This window comes from Cariama cristata, unplaced genomic scaffold (genome assembly GCF_000690535.1).
Source record: "Cariama cristata isolate BGI_N322 unplaced genomic scaffold, ASM69053v1 scaffold354, whole genome shotgun sequence".
NCBI lineage: Eukaryota > Metazoa > Chordata > Aves > Cariamiformes > Cariamidae > Cariama > Cariama cristata.
The window spans coordinates 64,684-82,411 of NW_009613244.1; the positions used below are offsets into that span (position 1 = coordinate 64,684).

At 40.4% G+C, this 17,728-nt stretch overlaps 1 protein-coding gene across 1 annotated transcript; it reads right to left on the bottom strand.

Annotated features, from left to right (window-relative positions):
• Nucleotides 1-293: 293 nt before the first annotated feature.
• LOC104160711 (Golgi pH regulator) lies at nucleotides 294-15,497 on the bottom strand. The gene is made up of 13 exons (XM_009698918.1): nucleotides 15,426-15,497; nucleotides 14,457-14,560; nucleotides 12,845-12,951; nucleotides 11,854-11,955; nucleotides 8,585-8,705; nucleotides 8,253-8,333; nucleotides 4,806-4,915; nucleotides 3,410-3,498; nucleotides 2,921-3,013; nucleotides 2,472-2,567; nucleotides 1,811-1,900; nucleotides 1,107-1,172; nucleotides 294-946 (listed from the first exon to the last, which is right to left on the bottom strand). Exons 1-13 carry the CDS (start codon nucleotides 15,450-15,452, stop codon nucleotides 740-742), a joined length of 1,293 nt encoding a protein of 430 aa, XP_009697220.1. The 5' UTR covers nucleotides 15,453-15,497; the 3' UTR covers nucleotides 294-739.
• Nucleotides 15,498-17,728: the final 2,231 nt, after the last annotated feature.

The window sequence follows — 17,728 nt, forward strand, 5'->3', positions numbered from 1 at the left end:
AGGTGTGGTCTTTGACTTCACACTGAACTCTTGCAAAGAGGAATCCAAAACCTCAGTTCCATTTATGCAGGGAGAGAAAACAAAGTTGAGACTCAGCAACAGAAAGCTGATCTCCAGCTCCTAAGGACAGCAGGTACCAGTGATACACACTAGCACACACTCCATACAGAAACGGAGTGAAATTCTCTCCACTTCACTTCTGCCATGCAGCAAATCCTAGCCCCTCTCTAGCTCACTACCAGCCAAATCTTTGGGGCTGACAAAAAACAACTGTGATGCTTGCATGAGATATTACAAAAGCTTATTTAATCCCACAGATTCAAACACTGAACTCCAGAATTGGCATCCTCTGAATCCAAATTATGAGTTGATTTTCAAAAAAAAAAAATCGCATTTCCTTGGTGCCTTTGACGAAGATGTTCTTCTAACAGCAAGAGGTCTTACCTCAGCCAGCCTACTATGCAAGTTCCGATGCCCCTAATTACTGGTGTACCAAGGAGTGCCCTTATTCCTTGGCAATGAACTCTCTCACATTCAATATGTGCATCCCCTCTCCTTCAAGCTGTGGCACCTTAACAAAATGAGCCACAGAGCTTGATGATGACATCCATGGAAGTTCAAAGAGCTAGTTACACTGCTGGAACACAGAATAGTCCTGGCTCTCCAACTTTTGCAGTCCACAGGAGTTGCAGCAGTGCTGTTGACAGAACAGAGAACAGTGCGTGACTGCAGTCCTTACTTAGAGAGCCATATGCTTTTCTGGGGCTTGTTTGTGTGCTAAATAGAGAAAGAGGATACTGGACAGCGCACTAACTAGGAATATCACATCAAACCAACGATGATAAAAATTGAACTGGAGCTCTCCCAGGACTTCTGTAATAATAGTGCGATACTCTAGAGGCATACTCATCCGGATCAGGAGCACTGATGACACAAAGTACATACCCTGTAAATTAAAGCAGAGAAAGTAGTTAATGTTTCACAATTGGCTATGTGGCTAACATGAGTCAGCATACAAATATTTTATTATGTGTATATGTACACACACACAAATATGTATGCATACATAAATATATATAGGCGTGCCTAAGGTTCTACATACTCACCATTATCTGTGCTAAAAGTAGAACAATAACATTGGAGGACTTGCTGCTGGAAATAGCATAGAAAAACTAGGAGAAAAAAAAAAAAAGCACTGGAAATAAGCAGTCAGGTAAGTCTGATGTGCCTTAGGACAGCATGAAAGATATGTACCATTCAATACTTTTTCATTTAAAAAGAACAATAAAAAGCATACTTTCTGAAGGGGTGCCTGTACTCTACTTTCAGAAACGTGCAGTCTTAGTCTTAAACATGAATCTCCCTAAGCCAGTGGCACCATGTGGCAGAAGTCATAACAATATACATTGAAGTTTAAGCTTAGGTACCAAAAGCCAGGTCAAGACAATGAGTCACATGTCTCTTGAGTTAATGCCTTTCCAGTCCTACCAGCAGCAACTGAAATTCTTCTAATCACTACCTCATCAACCTTACCAATAACCCCTGGCTACCGCATCATTTTGAACCCTTGCTTATGTTTAATATCTCATTTAACATCTGCATCTCTTCCCAACAGAAACAATAGAGACTGAGCGGGGAGATATACTGCAGAACGTATTCTTCCTCCACTCCTCCCTCTGCAAGTATTTATGTTCAGATATTTAAAACAGAAACGTGTATTTAAAGTTTTGATGGGACAAATGCTGTATAAAGTTAAAGATCTGATAACAGCTTTCCTGGTCCAAAACCACATAAGAGTCCTGGCTCTTACCTTTGTAAGTGTGATTAACAATCCCCTGATGGAGGTAACAATGATTATTCCAACAAGAATAAAGGAAATGTGCTGAGACCAGAATTTCACCTGTATCAACAAGACAAATACCGTTAAATCCCTAATGCTAACCCCATTTACACCACATTGTATAGCTGCCAATTCTTCAGGGTCTTTCTATTTCCTAATTGTACAGATATCCATTGTAGACAGGTTTATACAACAGACATTTTCACAAATATATTAGCAAGTGTTTACTCCAAACACATGAGAAAAACAGATTTTGCTTCCACCAATCACAAAGAACCCTGTATTCACAGGGATATATTTTAAAAGTGTAAATGACAGAACACCTATGTGCAAGAACAAACATAATTACTCTGTAGTTATATGTGTCAATCTAAGCAAGTTGACTAACATGTTTCCATTTGCCCCAAACAAACAAACAAATCACTGCCTCTCTGGCAAGATCACATTACCACCCCAGCATAAGATCAGTGTGAAAGCAAAATTCATGGTGCACTTTCCCTTCCTCCTCAATAAGTCAGAAGTGAAGACACATTCTCAAGGCTCTATCACTCTCTCCCTATCAGCAGTATGATATTTTATTTAGGTAAAATAGGCATTGCTGAAAAGGTTGTAAGAATCAATAAAGTCTCACATCAAACTGGATTCCCAGATAGTTTACAGTGATCTCAATTCCTCTTGTGACTGGATCAGTCTTGCCCACACGGTCAAATACAATATTGATGGTTGCCTGCACAAAAAAGACAGATTTACATTCAAACAAGAAAACAAAAGCATACCCCACAGTTACACGAGACACATGCATGACTCTTATTTGTATCACAAGGGAAATGGGCAGGGGGCAGTCAGGTTGTCTAAGAAGGTGCAAAATGCACACAGGTAAGAACTGTTTGTCTAATGCTCTATACAAAAAGACAGATCCAGAGCTTTATTTCAACCAAGGGCCAGCTTCTTTCAGAATTTCCAGAAGCAGGATCTTAAGGAAACTGGAGCATTACTTGATGAACTGCATGTATAGCATAATCTATGCAGGGTATGACATTTGCATATGTCCACATAAAATGCATTAAAACATTTACATACCATGAAGATTTTCCAGACACAATAGATAGAGAAAAAATAACCCAAAAAATTAAAGTATTTTCCCTGGAAAGTTTTGGAGTACTCTATTCTCTCCTGAAAATACAAAAGGAGGCAGGGGGGAACAGAACAGAAAAAAAAAATATATCATTTTCACAATCACCCACAAGACAAAATTTTAATTGATCACCAATAGCAGCATTCACAGTTTTATCCTTCTACGCCTCTTCATTCAAACGTTTCTGAACTCAAAAGTTTCAATTCAAAAGCTTGTGAATGGCTTTAGAAACATGGGGCATACTCCAGTACATATGTGAACTGGAAGGAAACTGCCATCTAGACACCAAATTAAAGAAACAGATCCTCACTCCACCGCATCACAACATTTCAACATTTGCATACTGAACAGCTTTCAATTTTTTGTAACACACATTCTCTTTCTAACTACTCTAGTCTCCCAACACCCATCTGGGCAGTTACTTCGCTATGTACCTTCGTTGCATGCAAGTCAGCAGTTTCCAGAAAAAGTTGCCGACTCAGCTCTTCCAGGGCATCCACTTCTTGCTGGATAAGGGACAGATCTGGCAAACCAGCATAGTCAAGGCCAGAATATGTCACAAATTCTTAATTAAAAACAAAACATTCCCCACTTTCAGCCCAAGGGCCACATCTAATGGTTTGACCACTTTTATGATCCAGATCAGTTTTCTGATTCAGTCTTAATACCCCTTGTTAATACTGCACCCAAAGAAATCTCAAGGATACATATATCGCACACTACTCCATTTTAAGAAGGTAGGCCGTACACAGTATTTAGGCAGTCATGCAAAAACCTCTTTATTCCTCTGCCTGAGGAACACATCACAGAACAGAACCACAGCTCTCGAAGACTGCTGCTGCACTTCGATCAGTGTCCCTTGTCACTGAAGTGCATTTCATAATATGTCACTCTCACATCATCTTCATAAAGAAAACTGCTGAGTAACTGCTCCGAGAGGTTAGTGATTATTATGAAGAGTCGTCAAATAGCCAAATTCTGATTTTAACAGCTAGTGGGAAAGGAGAGGAAGAAGAGTCCTCAGCCTTAAATATGCAAACCGCACACTTTAGGTAGTCTGGCAGAAATTGTTGGTATGCAACTGTAAATTAGAGAAATACGGACCCTTGTAATTCCCAACAGATTGCTCCTCCCCCTTTCACATGAGCAGAACAACTTCAGTTTGCCTGTTCCTATCCACCTTTCTGTCACACGGCTATAGCACCAGCAGCCAGCCTATATCATGAGAACAATTTATTTGATCAACAAGTTGCTTCCTGCCCTTCTTTTTCTCACAGCTTTCCAACATGGCCAGAAAGCGAACTATAGGCTAGGTAAATTGTTCCAGCACCTCAGCCAGCCCAGCTGTTTTGCTCAAGTACGTTGCAGGCTCTCCATCCCAGAAGAGTGTATTTCAAGTTACAAGAAAAATACACATGCAGGTTAGTCATATGAGCAGAGGATACATCAGAACAGAAAGTCGCCTTCCACGTCAGTGATGTGATGGGGTAGACATCTGCAATTTGACACTGTAAGTGTGTACATCTGTCCTACGATCTGCTGTACACCTCAACCATGGTGATGCAACAGCACATTTATAGGGCAGGGCAGCAGCATACAAATCCTGACTGTATCACACTAAAACTATGTGTCCAACCTCAGACAAAAGGTCAGACAGTACAGTGCTAGACAGCAAACTTCCCAGGAGACATTAAGTCTTTTGCTCAGACTGCTGAAACATGTTGAAACACAAATGCTTTGTAACCAGCCCAGCTAACACTATTCCTTTCAAAACAGAAGAAAGCTGGAGCCACCTCCCGAGGCAGGTGCCAGCATGCAGATGAAGGATACTTTCACTGCCTGAAACAGATGTTGTAACACTTTTTATCATTCCCCAGAAGCCAGTGGGTTTGTTATGCACTTCTCCTCTCTGGAACATTGTCCTGTGAGCCACTGCTATCCTGAAACAACAGAAAACACAAGTCCTTAGGAATAAAGTATTTTTATTAAAAAATCAAAACAAAAAAACCCAAACCAAAAAAACAGTTCCTTAGAAAACACTGTTAAACTGAATTCACTGCAAACAGATGCCTCTTGTTTTTTTTTTTTTCTCACCCCTAAGCACCAATCTTGCCTCATAACATTATCTTGATTAGCTCTGGAGTAAAGCCCAGATCTAATCAAGCAAGATTCAGTGAGACACTTCCCAAGACTTCCATTGAGGATCCTGCTTCAATCCTTAAAGGGATTTAAACCCAATTAAAAATAAAAATTCAAAGGGATTTCTCAGTCATATGATTAGTCGCTTTCCCTTCCTCAAACACATGACTGTGCTATCTCAAGTTCAGGAAGCGTAAGAGGTCTCATGCTCCTCTCTCCCCTTGAACACCTCTTCTTTATCACTGCACATCCGCCTCCTCCACAACACTGTGAGCGCTGGATGGTATGCAGCAGCACTCTCTGATATGCTGTCACTCACTACTGAGCTGCATGACAAGCTGTTATGAAGCAGAAACACATAAATCCATTATTGGACTGAACAGTGGACGCTTCAGGAGATCTGAACGTGACTCCTAAAACTAATTCCAACACTACAGCAGCAGCTGCATATTGTCCCTCACACTCCCATGTGCACTGCAGCATAATCCCCATGAGCAGTGCTGGCTTCTGGCCTCATTCCCTCACATTTCTCCCCATTGAAATTTGTGAGCCAGTTATCCAGTCCTAAGCTGAAAACTATTCATAGGATTGTCAAGGCGATCCATGATGTGATAGTGTTCAGGCCCTTTCTTGTAGCTACAGCCAACATTGCTACATTTGGCACTGAGTCCTCTTCAAGTTTGTTGATAAGCAGTATAATAATAAAATAATAATAATTTAAAAAAAATAAATCACTCCTCGTTCACATCCAGCAAAAGAAACACCCTTGGGGCACCCCACATAACACACATAAAAGCACATGTGGCCACAGACTCAAATAACACAGATCTTAGAACGATTCAATTAATCCTGATAGCTGCCAAATATAAGAATTGCATTTTTAATCCTTGCTTTCTTCCTGGTACCCAAGTCACATGTTCCACCCCAAGCGATCCACAGCATTGCAGCAAAAATGCAACTATGTCAAGTTGAAACACAAGGCTATAAGGATACAACGGCAAATCTTATTTTGAGAGGTGACAGGGATCTCTGTACCCACACAGTAGTCAGGAGATCTGCAGACCTCATAGAAAGGATCCACAGGCAAAATCCATACACTTTGCCTGCACAGATATGTGATATATCTACCTCGGATAGACTGATTTGACTCTAACGTGAAGCAAAATGAAGCAAAGGTGTCACAGAACCTAGGCATTTTGAACCTGAAGCTTAGTTATGTCATACCTGCAAGGATGAGTATAAAGAACCTGCCAACCTTAGAGGTGAGTTTACATAAGGCTTTACTTGATTACACTCAGGAAGAACAATAATTCCTGTGCAAAAACGATCAGGGAAAACAACTTTCAACAACTATCTCCTGACCGACAAGGAAGCCAGTATGAATAAGGGTTGGTATGAGAAGAAATGTCAAGATCAGAGAGGAGGGGAAAAAAAAAAAAAAGCGCTTTATGTTCTATTGCCTTATAACCTTTGGGTCCATAGGTAAGTTCTGAGTTATCAGTAGTACTGAAAAGGTGGGCAGCAAGTAACCAACAATTTATGGAACTATAGCGTTTACTCTATACTGTAAAATACTATTCCCGCTTGTTCCGCCATATGATTTGGATTGCATTTGGACTGACACAAATGTAACTTTTTAAGCTCTGCTTTACATAAGCAAATAGTCCAATTATGCAAGCCACTGCTCCCTGTCAAAGCAAAAAGAGAACAAAATCTACGGAAGTCGAGTTTCTGCTATTTCTTGCTCACTTCTGAAACTATGTAGTTTTGGGGTTTTTTTTGGTTGTGGTTTTTCATTTGTTTTTTTAAACACAAATACAGGAAATCCAGTATCATTCCCAAGCGATTAACACACTTTAGGTAGCTCTTCATAATGGTTAGAAAGTTGCTATATTCAAAAGATTTGCTGGCCACAGGAAGGCAAGAAAGTGCTACTCAGTTACAAGTCCCAGACACCCTTACTTTTACTGCAACATCACTCTCCCTGGAACAGTGGTCCAAAAGCACTGTACAAAACAAAAGAGCACAGAGCCAGAAGCAGCACTACACTATATCTTCTAACTCCAAAGCCAGTATTTTAGTATGCTTCTAGTCAATTAAATCAATTAAACCTGAGTAATTAAATTCTCTCACTACTTACCATCTGACACATGACCACAAATACTGAGTTAACATTTGTTCACCACTTAACATTTTCAAAGGGGAAGAAAAAAGTTATGCTTCAACTACACTTTCATATGCTAATACTGATCAGCATATACACACGCTGGTGACTAATTCACCAAGGTTAGACTACCTAAAAGCTCCCCTGTCATACATAAAAAGGTTCCATTAAAACATTAGTGTGCCAAAAGTAAAGTCTGGGGGACTGCTGTGAGAATTCAGTGCCAGACAGTCAAACATTTGCAGTGACTATAATAATTGTATTTATTCTGCACCATTAGTAAGGCATGCCATATGTAATTTCTAAGAGCAGACAAAAATCTTTTCAGTGTAAATGAAATTACATTGTTTCTGAAAGTAGCTTTTCCACTTGGGGTACATGGAATAAGCTAAACCAAGAAAAGCAGAGCTCTGATGGCACGCTTGTGCATTACACTACATTCACATTAGCAATGTTTTGCAATTCTGCAAAACTTAACTCATGTAAACCTTGCCATTTGCAAGAACATAGCTGCGCTCACACCAGCCCACTAGCCTGCTTCAGCTTTGACCAGGGAACACCAAATCCACAGAGCAGGAGAGGGCTCAATATGTATGAACCAATTTCTGTACTGAAACCGCCAGTAAGAGAATCAGCTGTGGTGGCTTAAGGGTCAACTTACTCATCAGGAGAGAAAGGTGCCCATCTTACAGACCAGTCAAGCTGCCATCAGAGAGTTACAATTTGTCATGGAAGCCTAACCTGTGCCACTGCAGTAAGAAAGAGTACTATTTAATGCACATGTCTGGGAAACAACCAAAGTTGTGTATCAGGCCACAAAGAAACACCAAACAGCTCAACCCAACGGTGTCACCTGTCTCCCTGGAACATGTAGCTCTGATAGGACCAATTTTGGTAATTTCAAGACCCACCTTACACCATACTGACTGAAAATCCTTGAAATAAATAATTTCATGCTACTGCTGTCTCCTCACCTTTTTTTCTTGCTAACAATCATATCCATAGTCTGAAGGAGTCGTCGCTCCAAAGCCAGAATGTCTGCATCTGTCACATTCCTGCAAAATGAAGACACTCAATTAGGCCTGCTACCCCATTTCAGAGGAAATACGCATTTGTCCATGAAACAAAGAAGAGAGAAGCCTCTATAAGAAGAATATGCTTCAGCAACGGAAATGGTTGTAGCATGTAGACATGGCAATAGCTAGATTCAGAAAAAAGTTACCAAAAAACTTGAATCAATGCCACAGGAAAAGCAGAAGAATAATCTCAAAAAGGTGGACAAAATATTTCACAAGGCTGCAGTTACCTGAGAAAGTAGGACATATAAGTGTATGGACAGTTGACAGCCCCAAATCCTGACAGCAGAGCCATGAGCGTCACCCCAATCACACCCACACGGCTGATAAGCTGTTCTATAGACAGGATTCCTGAGAGAAGAAAAAAACGGCATCAGTAACCTTGCTCTCTTCACTCTGCTCCACCCTTGGTGCCTTCACAATATAACACACGTACAGAGCCGCTTAATGAAGTTGCCTTCCCACTGCAATGGCCAGAGGTAATATGAAGTACAGACAGGGACTGTGAAAAGAAAGAGCTAGAAAGTCTCCCTCAGAAAGCACATTACCATGCTTCGAAACAAGGATGGGAAACTCTAGCTATGAAGCATAAGACGGATCTGGAGAGGACTAACAGTCAATATTTTGGTTCTAAATTAATAATGCATTAATTATTACACTTTGCTGAGGTGGGAACACAGATCACCCACCAGACACTGTAAAGCAGGCATCTTACACAAAGCTACTTCTATAATAACCAGGATTAGTTACCAAATCAGTTAGTCCTGGCAAACTGGCTCAAAAATGTCTGAACCATAGAGAGGAAGCCCTATCCTGTTAATTGTCATTAGAAGCGACCCCTCCAGATCAAATGCAATTTGTGCCTGTAGGACAGCGGAGTTACGACGGTCCGGGAAGCTTATGCTGCTCACGGCTGTTCAGCATTCATCTTGCGGACACTCACATGTTGTTGAGGTGACCACCAACAAGGCATTCCACCTGAGCACCAGTTGGACTCTAAAACATACTTTCACGTAATTCAGCATGAACATCAAGCCTGTGCTGTAACCAACACCAAGCACTGAAGTTGCATTTATTCTTCTCAGCCATTAAACACAGATCTCAGCCTGTCTTCTCAGGACACAGTGCCATGTGCTACTAAATATCGCTCACTTTTTAGGGAGCTAGTTATAGAGCAGCTGCCACACACAGCACATTTGGAGCTTACATGATTGCAAAGCTGAGATGGCCAAGCGCCAAGCCACATTTCATGCTTCAGAGAAGGGGAATAAATGATGAAAACAAGGCAAAAAGACTTCACAAAGGGAGATAGAGACACCCAGTCATGTGCAGCTGCATAGAGATTTACACGAGCTACAGAATGTGCTACAATACTCTGGCCTTTTGCCCCACACACTGTCAGACAGCAGCAGTTAAAACAGAGGTGCCTTCAAAATGACATGACATTCCACTGGTTAAAGCAACGTTTCCCCATAACACTCACAGCAACCCTACTCTTGTGACCATGTCAGACAAAATGAATGTTTTAACAACTCAGATAAAGAGTTTTATTAGAATACTAGTATGTAATTGAGTAAAGCATAACCTTCCTTTTACTACAAACTCCCAAATTCAGGTCTATTAAACAAGCTGCAGATCAACCAAGGCTCCTGACTCAGAGCCCTTGATTGACAGTCCGTTTCCCAGCTGCAGCACACGACCATTGCCATCCGCAGGCCAGGCACCCTCTGACACAGGATGCTTGTGCAGTTACTTGAAAGGGCCCCACTAGTCAGCCCAATTCGCCAGCTGCAGCACACCACAGTACATGCAGGTGAACAGGGTAGGGAACATCGAGAAAAACAGTATGGGTAATGTACTACAGTGCAAGGGGATCATTAAGCATGGCCTCCTATCACATCTGCCTCCATAAGAGGATCCCACCTGTCTGAACTGGGCCACCACCACATGGTAAAGCCCTGCAGCAGCCCTGTCCATACATACAGGCCAGCAGCACCTCAGCAGTACAGCAGGGAAAAAAAAAAAAAAACAACACTAGAATTCTTTGCTCTAACCTTATGTCTACACCTGGTAGGATAGGGCATTGTACAACTGTTAAGTAGAGGCATCATACTGCAAAGCAGAAGTTAAAAATAGAAAACACCCCACTACCAGTTCTGGAAATCTGCAGTTGTTACACAGCTTCGCAGAACCTTTTCAGTGATCTGAAGAGGATTACCTAAACCCTGCGGCTAAGTTCCCATTGGGTTATTATGTTCTGCCAACTCAAGCGTTTTCTGCAACTCTAAGTGGATACACGTTTTTCTTGGCAATGAAACACTGGGCAGAGGGATCTGCACTATATACTAGCTGTTGTATTTCAGTGGCAAATGACACAATTACAAAACACAGATACATGCTTTCTCTTAGGAAAGTTTTAGGATCACTGTTGAAAGGGTGAGCAGATCCTACAGCAGTTGGTACCCTTCATCTTGCAGATTAATACAGAGTAAAGTAACTTCCTAGAGAACAGAAAGATTAAGCTGACCATTATCTATGCAGACTGAAACATCCACCAATTTGAGTGAAACTGACTGAATTTCACCTGTTGAGAACAATATACAAACAATTTTCCAGTGCAGGGGATAAAGGAAACTCAGGTGACAGACAGTCTGGCTCTACAGTGTTATAGTCCTTCGGCACACTCAGGTGCCTGAAGGATTCAGTATGGTTAAGCACATGCTAACAAGCTCTGCTGGACCCAAACTCACCCAAGTGCACCCATCATCTTCACATTATAAATAGTCTTGGTTCCAGGACTGCAACGCAGAGATACTCAAGCTAATTCTGCACGTAAATAGCTCTGGCATCCAGCAGGACTTACCAACTCATGTCCTAGTACAACGCAACTGTACTGCCTCCAGGCTCAGGCCGTGTACGAAGCTGTACTGAAGCTAGCACACACTGCCAGACATGCTGCTGGCTACAGTCGATAGAGCTCTGGTGTTTAGGCACCCTGCCATGTTTTGTCAACTGGACAGCCACCTAGGCTAAACTGATCTGATTTCAGTCACAAGAAACAATAATCTGACTGAAAAAAGTCAGATGGAGGATTAGTTGTCAACTCTCTCCTTAAATAAATTAGTTTTAGTCTCCACAAGAAAAGAAACAAGTGGATAAAAACTGTGATAAACTTTTTGTGAAGACCGAAGTTTGTGTCTCCTCAAAAAGGACGCTATGTTCTTACATAGTCTAGGTTCAGTTAGGACTCATTCATTTCCCTAAAGTTTTCCTGTGGTACTGAAGAAAACTAATGCAAATAATTCAGATGTATCCACCCACTTCTGTCAGTCTGACAACCTTCACATTGCAGATTTCAAAGCACAGCACTCTCTCAGTTACAAGAACTACTTTCTACAGTCCCAACTGTAGAGTCGAGATAATAATAGTTCCAAGAGAAAAGTGAGATAACAAAGTCCATTTTCAGGAGAGAAGGAATCAGCAAGAATATGAAACTCACCGTGTTTTGGGCTGAGGATAGGAAATGGATCCCCCAACTTCCAGAAGAAATACATGAATGTCAACCACAGAACACACGCAAAAAGCAGTTTCTGTCTATGCACTAATGGAGAGGAAAAAAACCAACATTTTAAAGACATGCTTCCTTTAGGGCTTTTTCTAGCTTACAAAATTGCTACATTGGTCCAAAGGGTGCTTTAAGCACAAGCAGCCAAGACAGGTGTCAACTGACAGAGCTACAGCTAGCAGTATGCATCCCTTCGCTTCCTACAGAACCAGCTATCTGAAAGACCACCGGTTGCAAGAGCTAACGCAGCGACACATCACTTGGGCTTTTCCCCAGACATAAAGAGGGCTGCATTATGAACAGGGGGTCACTTAGCTAAGTCTTTCTTGTGTGACCCTTAACATGAAACTCGAAAACTTCATCTTCATGCCAAGACTATGCATTTAATATTCCCAACCTACATGTCTAAGCTTAATACAAAAGAGCAATGACTATCAACAGCTCAAGGGTAACTGTCCATTAGCACATGGAAGAGGCCTCATCCAGACAGTAGTAAACAAAAAAAAGCAAGAGTAATTTATTGAGCTTTTCTGCCTCAAGATTGATTTACTGAGCTTCTTTGCCTCATTTCTTTTTCCCTCTAGCAGAACAACACAGCCTTGCCAAGGGTTCCAGGGTTTGGCTGCAAGCTTAGAACTGTAAAGGAACAAATCCCAGTAATATTACTCTCAAGTGCTCAACTTCATCGAAACCCATAAAGAAAAGCTACATTTGTTGAGGTCAGGCAAAGTATCTCCTAACTGCTCAATAAACAGTATATGCTAAAGCATTAAGTTCCAAAGAAGTCATCTAGCCAGAACAAAGCCAGAGGAAAGAGGGAGCTACAGGGACAGTGACCAACATATCTCTCTTTCAGAAAAGTTATTTCTCATTTGTATGCATAGTCTCAAGTTAGCAGCCCCACTGTCATAAACCAAGTACTCACATAATCTGATATTGCTCACAACGAAGTAACCAATGTAGAAGGGTACCATGAAGACCAGGATGAGCAAAATGACACACAGGTTCAGCTTCCAGTGAAAATATCGAGAGCTAAAATAAAGCCAAAATACCGATTAGCATGCTATCATAACACAAAAAATTTCTCAATCACATGTCAATGCAATCCTTTCAACTACATCAAGCAGTAGATAATATTGGTCTAGCATACAGAATATTCCAGATTTTGTTTGTTGTTTGGGTTGGGGAGGGGGATTTGTTTGTATATGTTTGTTTTGGTTTTTAATACAGTGCTCAAGAACATGTATTTCAAAATTAACCACTATCCAGAAAAATACACTGGACTATTTTATCAAATACTGTATTTTCTCGATGACTAATGCTGGTTGCAGCATGATTCATTTGATTTACTGCTCATCTGGTTGAACAGTAAATCAAAACTAAGTATAAGCAGTAATTAATTTTTTAATAAGTGGCTGAGTCAAAAAAAGAGCTAATTCAAATTGGAAAGATTAAAATTTTTTAATGTTTATAATTCAACTTGTTTCACTTCAAAGTGATCTGTCTCATCTGCAAGACACTGCAATGCAAGAATTCAAAAATACACATATATATCAAAATGATCAGTACTTCTCTAACCAAAGGAGATTAGTCAAACACAGATGAGATTCATCTTGGCTGAACTGACTTTCCACTTAGCTTGGATAGAAAAATACATGTCCTGTTCCTACTATTAACTCGTATCCTCTTTAAGCTCCACGGAAGGAGAAATTATGAGGATCCTTGTCACTTTTTCCTTGCTACTTCAGAGGCATTTTCATCTATATTGATGTCCAGCCCTTTACTGAAGCTTATAAAAGCATTCTCCTCAGTGATCTCTCTGGCTGCAAGCTCTACAGATTAATAACATACAGTCAGAACTAACATTACCTTTTGTCAGTTTTGCACTTCTTGCCTTTCAACTCCTTTGACTGCTCTCTTATACTAGTATGATGAGAGAGAATAAATACGAAATCCAGCTAGCCTCTACGTGTTACTGTTCTACCTTCTCTTTCCTACCGACTTCTGAAGTAGACAGTTTTTAACATCGCCTTTATGTAGAAGTCCCCACCCTACGTCAAGGGAGGATGCGTCTTTGATTCACAAACACCATATTATTACAGAAGTAGTTTTCACTCCACAATTAGCTTCACATCTTATTCACTGCTCAGACCACCACAGAAAAACTAGTGCTTATAGTCTCTATAGTCCTTAACATCTGAAAATTGCTCTTCAGCACGATCTGAAGCTTTACAATACTCCCATAAAAGAAATAATTTCTTTTAACTTCACAAGTGGAGAAAGTCAAAGACTAAAGCCTTGCCCTAAGGACCTAGACCACACTAATAGCAATTGCATGGAAAATCGGAAGCTTATGGCTTCTAGTCTCATGTTCTGTCAAATAAACAAATGTTGCTGCTCAAACACTTTCACTGAGTTGTTGACAATTTTCTCACACAATTTCCCCAATCCAAGACTAATCCATTAATTTAGAAGTTGGACTGAAGATGCTGCAGAACACAAGGCAGGCCAGTCCTCGAGTGAGCTCCCAGACTCACCTGCTGTTCAGTACTCCCAAAATCTCAAAGATGATGAGTTCAAACATGGTACAAGAGAAGGCAAAAGTCACAGAGAAGATCACCTGGACCACATACTGACGCACCTGCAATGGAGAAAACAAGCCAGAGACATCAGGCATTTCCATTCCTAGAATGGCATCCTGATATCCCCCAGGTATCAAAAACCAATCACAAACTATGATGGCACACAACTGGGTCTCTTGCTTCAAGGCACCTTGCCCTTTATCTAAATAGGAAGAAACCAACAGCCTGTTAGAAACCACAGGGCAAACTCCTAAGTTGCTCAGTAGTACACTGATTGCAGCTATTGGCACATTTCACAGAGATGCCTTACACAGAAAGGATGTCAAGTATGCAACACTCTATGTCAACTTGATTAATGATAGACTCCTGCCAGCAGAGCATTTTGATCTTAACCTTAGATTTAAAAATAAGATCCAGATCAGAAAAACTTTCAGGTTCTGAATTTGGCTCACACTTAAGCCATCTGTGACCTAGACTATATTCTCCTGTACTCCTCTAGGGATAAGAGAATGCGGCAGTTTTATCCCATCCGATCCTCACAAACAATTCAGCCACAATGAACACACCTCACTGAGTTTAAAGTGAACCACTGAATTTGTCTCAAATATTTTACAATTACGTAAGGCAGGCTTACTCAAGCAAAAGGCAAAATAGTTTCCTATTACCCCTGCAGCTCCTCCATATTTTTTTTGTTATTTAATGGTAGCCAACATAGAAACTTTCACTGGCCCCAGAAAAATCCATTTCCTCAGATATCTAGGAGTCTTTCAAATAGAAGCACAAGAGAAAATTAAAAAGAAAGTAACTGTAGAGACACTTAAGATAAGAGGGCTTAAAGAGAAGAAAAAGGCCAAATGCAGTTTTAAAAATATTCCTACAGTTGGGACTAACTTTTAAGACTTGTAATGAAAGGTCTCTTCTTACCTCATAATCCTTGAAGAGCTTACGCATGAAGAATAGCCACCCAAATCCAAAGAACAGCACCTGCAGAAGAGATGAAGCACTTAACATTTGTATCCAGCAACTTGCAAAATACAAAGCTACTTCACTAGTGATTGTAGATTAAACAAATATATGGAAAAAGGCTTGAGTGCAAAAACACCAAAGATCCACAAAAGATTAAAACTTGCCACGGTACCACAGAGAGAAGAATATTTTAAGTATTCAAGTGTGGCAGACACAGAAGGCTACAACCTTACGGAAGATCCAGTCAAGAAAGCCCAGTTCTGTATTCCCAAGTTCTCAGAGTTCCTCAGTCCCTGGCCTGCCAGTATCCTTTGCACTGTTGTTTCTTGTTTCACTCTTCTAATCTACAGAATTAAAGCTTACAGTTTTTGCAAGAAATACAGTAACGGAGGCAAAGTAAACACCTGAATGTCCACAACATATACATCTTCTAGAGATGAGTAGATTTTATAAAAATATCTGCTGTTTCTTTAAGACTAGAAACACATTTGATTTTTCTGGAAAGGTCTTTACACTAAATCTGCTTACACGCTGACACAACTTGGGTGAAAGGTGTTAAAAGTATCTCTAAGGTAGGGAAAAGGCAGTGTTGAATGCCTCAAACCACAATCTGGAGGTGCACAAAGCCACATGGACAAAGTAGGTGAATCAGGACAAGTCAATAATGCTTTGCATTTCAATGGCTCTCAGAGCACTTTACAAAATTTAGTTTAGTTAAGTTTCAACACACACCTGAAGAGACAAACTTAGTATCACAACTATTTTGCAGATGACTTAAATGAAATAAATACAAATTAAGCAATGTGGTCAAAATCATAATTACCCGTCTTCAGACACTAAAAGGAGACAGTGTTGCCAAGCTGTCCATGGGTACTCCTCAGAAGACTAAAAACGAGTGTAATGATTTAAAGGAACCGAAGCAAATCAAGAATTCAGAAGATATTAAATATTTTTTATAAAGGTAGCTTTGACTAAAGCAAAGAGAAAAATCAATACATGTCAGAAAGCATGAGACAAAGATGGTATTTCTTCTCAGGCACATGGAAGAAGCCAGAGCATTCTGTCCCCCTGTGGAGACGGGAAACTTTCAAAGACAAAAAAGCAGAAATTGTTGTGGACGATTCCACTGTGCATGAGGAGTAACAGGATCCCAGCAAGTGGCAAAGGTAACAGACTAACATGATTTACAGGCAAGGAATACCTGGAACACCAGGCAAGGAAGATTAAACATATTTGCCTCAAAAGAAGAACTGAAATAGGAATTAGGTCTAGTGATTGGTAACAGCTGGCAAAACTTGTTTGAGAAGGACTTCAGACTTTAAAGTAATTGATAGCAAAAAGAAAAAGGTAAGATATCGCATAAGCCTCCTATCTACAGGTCATAATTTAAAGAAGTATGATAAGCAAGTGATATTTACATAAGTAATCCCACATTTAACAGTGGGAAACAGGTAGAGACAAACTCTTCAAAAAGAAATAAGTAAATAAAGTAAAAGAAAGAGACAACGAGACAAGCAAGTACAATAACAACAGAGGAAATTCTATATGAAGATTAGATTTCCCTTGTGTTAGGGACCGTACAAAAGCACAGACACACATTATCTTAACTCTAAGACACTGCAGGTGAATGTGACATATTAAGTCAGAAAATTCTTGAGCATTTGACAATTACATGCAGCAATTTAAATATCTAACGATACTTTTGAAGACAATGAGAAGATGCAAAGCTGCCATCACAAATGAAAGAAAAACAATTAGATAAGTCAGATCTCAGAATGCAAAGCAAATAATGGCAAAGTTTTTGTTCTGGGTGAACTGTTAACAGTATCAAAGCAACACTCAACCTGCTGACAGTGAAAAAGCACGTCAGGAGCAAAAATCAAAGCATTATCAAGTGAGAGGACATTGTACTTCTAAGAAACGGCCAAAAGCTGTCCTGAAAACTGCCAGGAAAACTACAGAGCTGTGCATTAAAGTCCATATAACACAACCAACTGCTGTTGAGAGGGCAAAGGTTCTCTTTCCTCAGCTCATCCTTCCTCATTACAGAACAAAAATTTCACACCAGCTCAGAAGCTTATCAGATCCCTCTGTGATCCAGTTAAACTCATTTAACCAAATATTGGAGAGAGCACAAAGAAGAGAGTATGACTGCGCAGGAAAATGGAAGTGAAGACAGAGCGGAACCATCCCCTTTTGGCAGAAGCAAACAGTCGGACCACCTCAGTCGCCAGAGAGGCAGACAAGAAGAAAGGGTATTT

Bases quoted from the DNA above. Each gene is read 5' to 3' on its own strand.
- LOC104160711 (XM_009698918.1), bottom strand. From the start codon at position 15,452: ATGCGTAAGCTCTTCAAGGATTATGAG. The intron at 8,334-8,584 runs GTAACTGCAGCC...TTCATTTTGCAG, and splicing joins TATATGTCCTACTTTCTCAG to GAATGTGACAGATGCAGACA. The intron at 3,499-4,805 runs GTATCCTTCATC...CTGGTTTGCCAG, and splicing joins ATCTGTTTCAGGCAGTGAAA to ATCTGTCCCTTATCCAGCAA.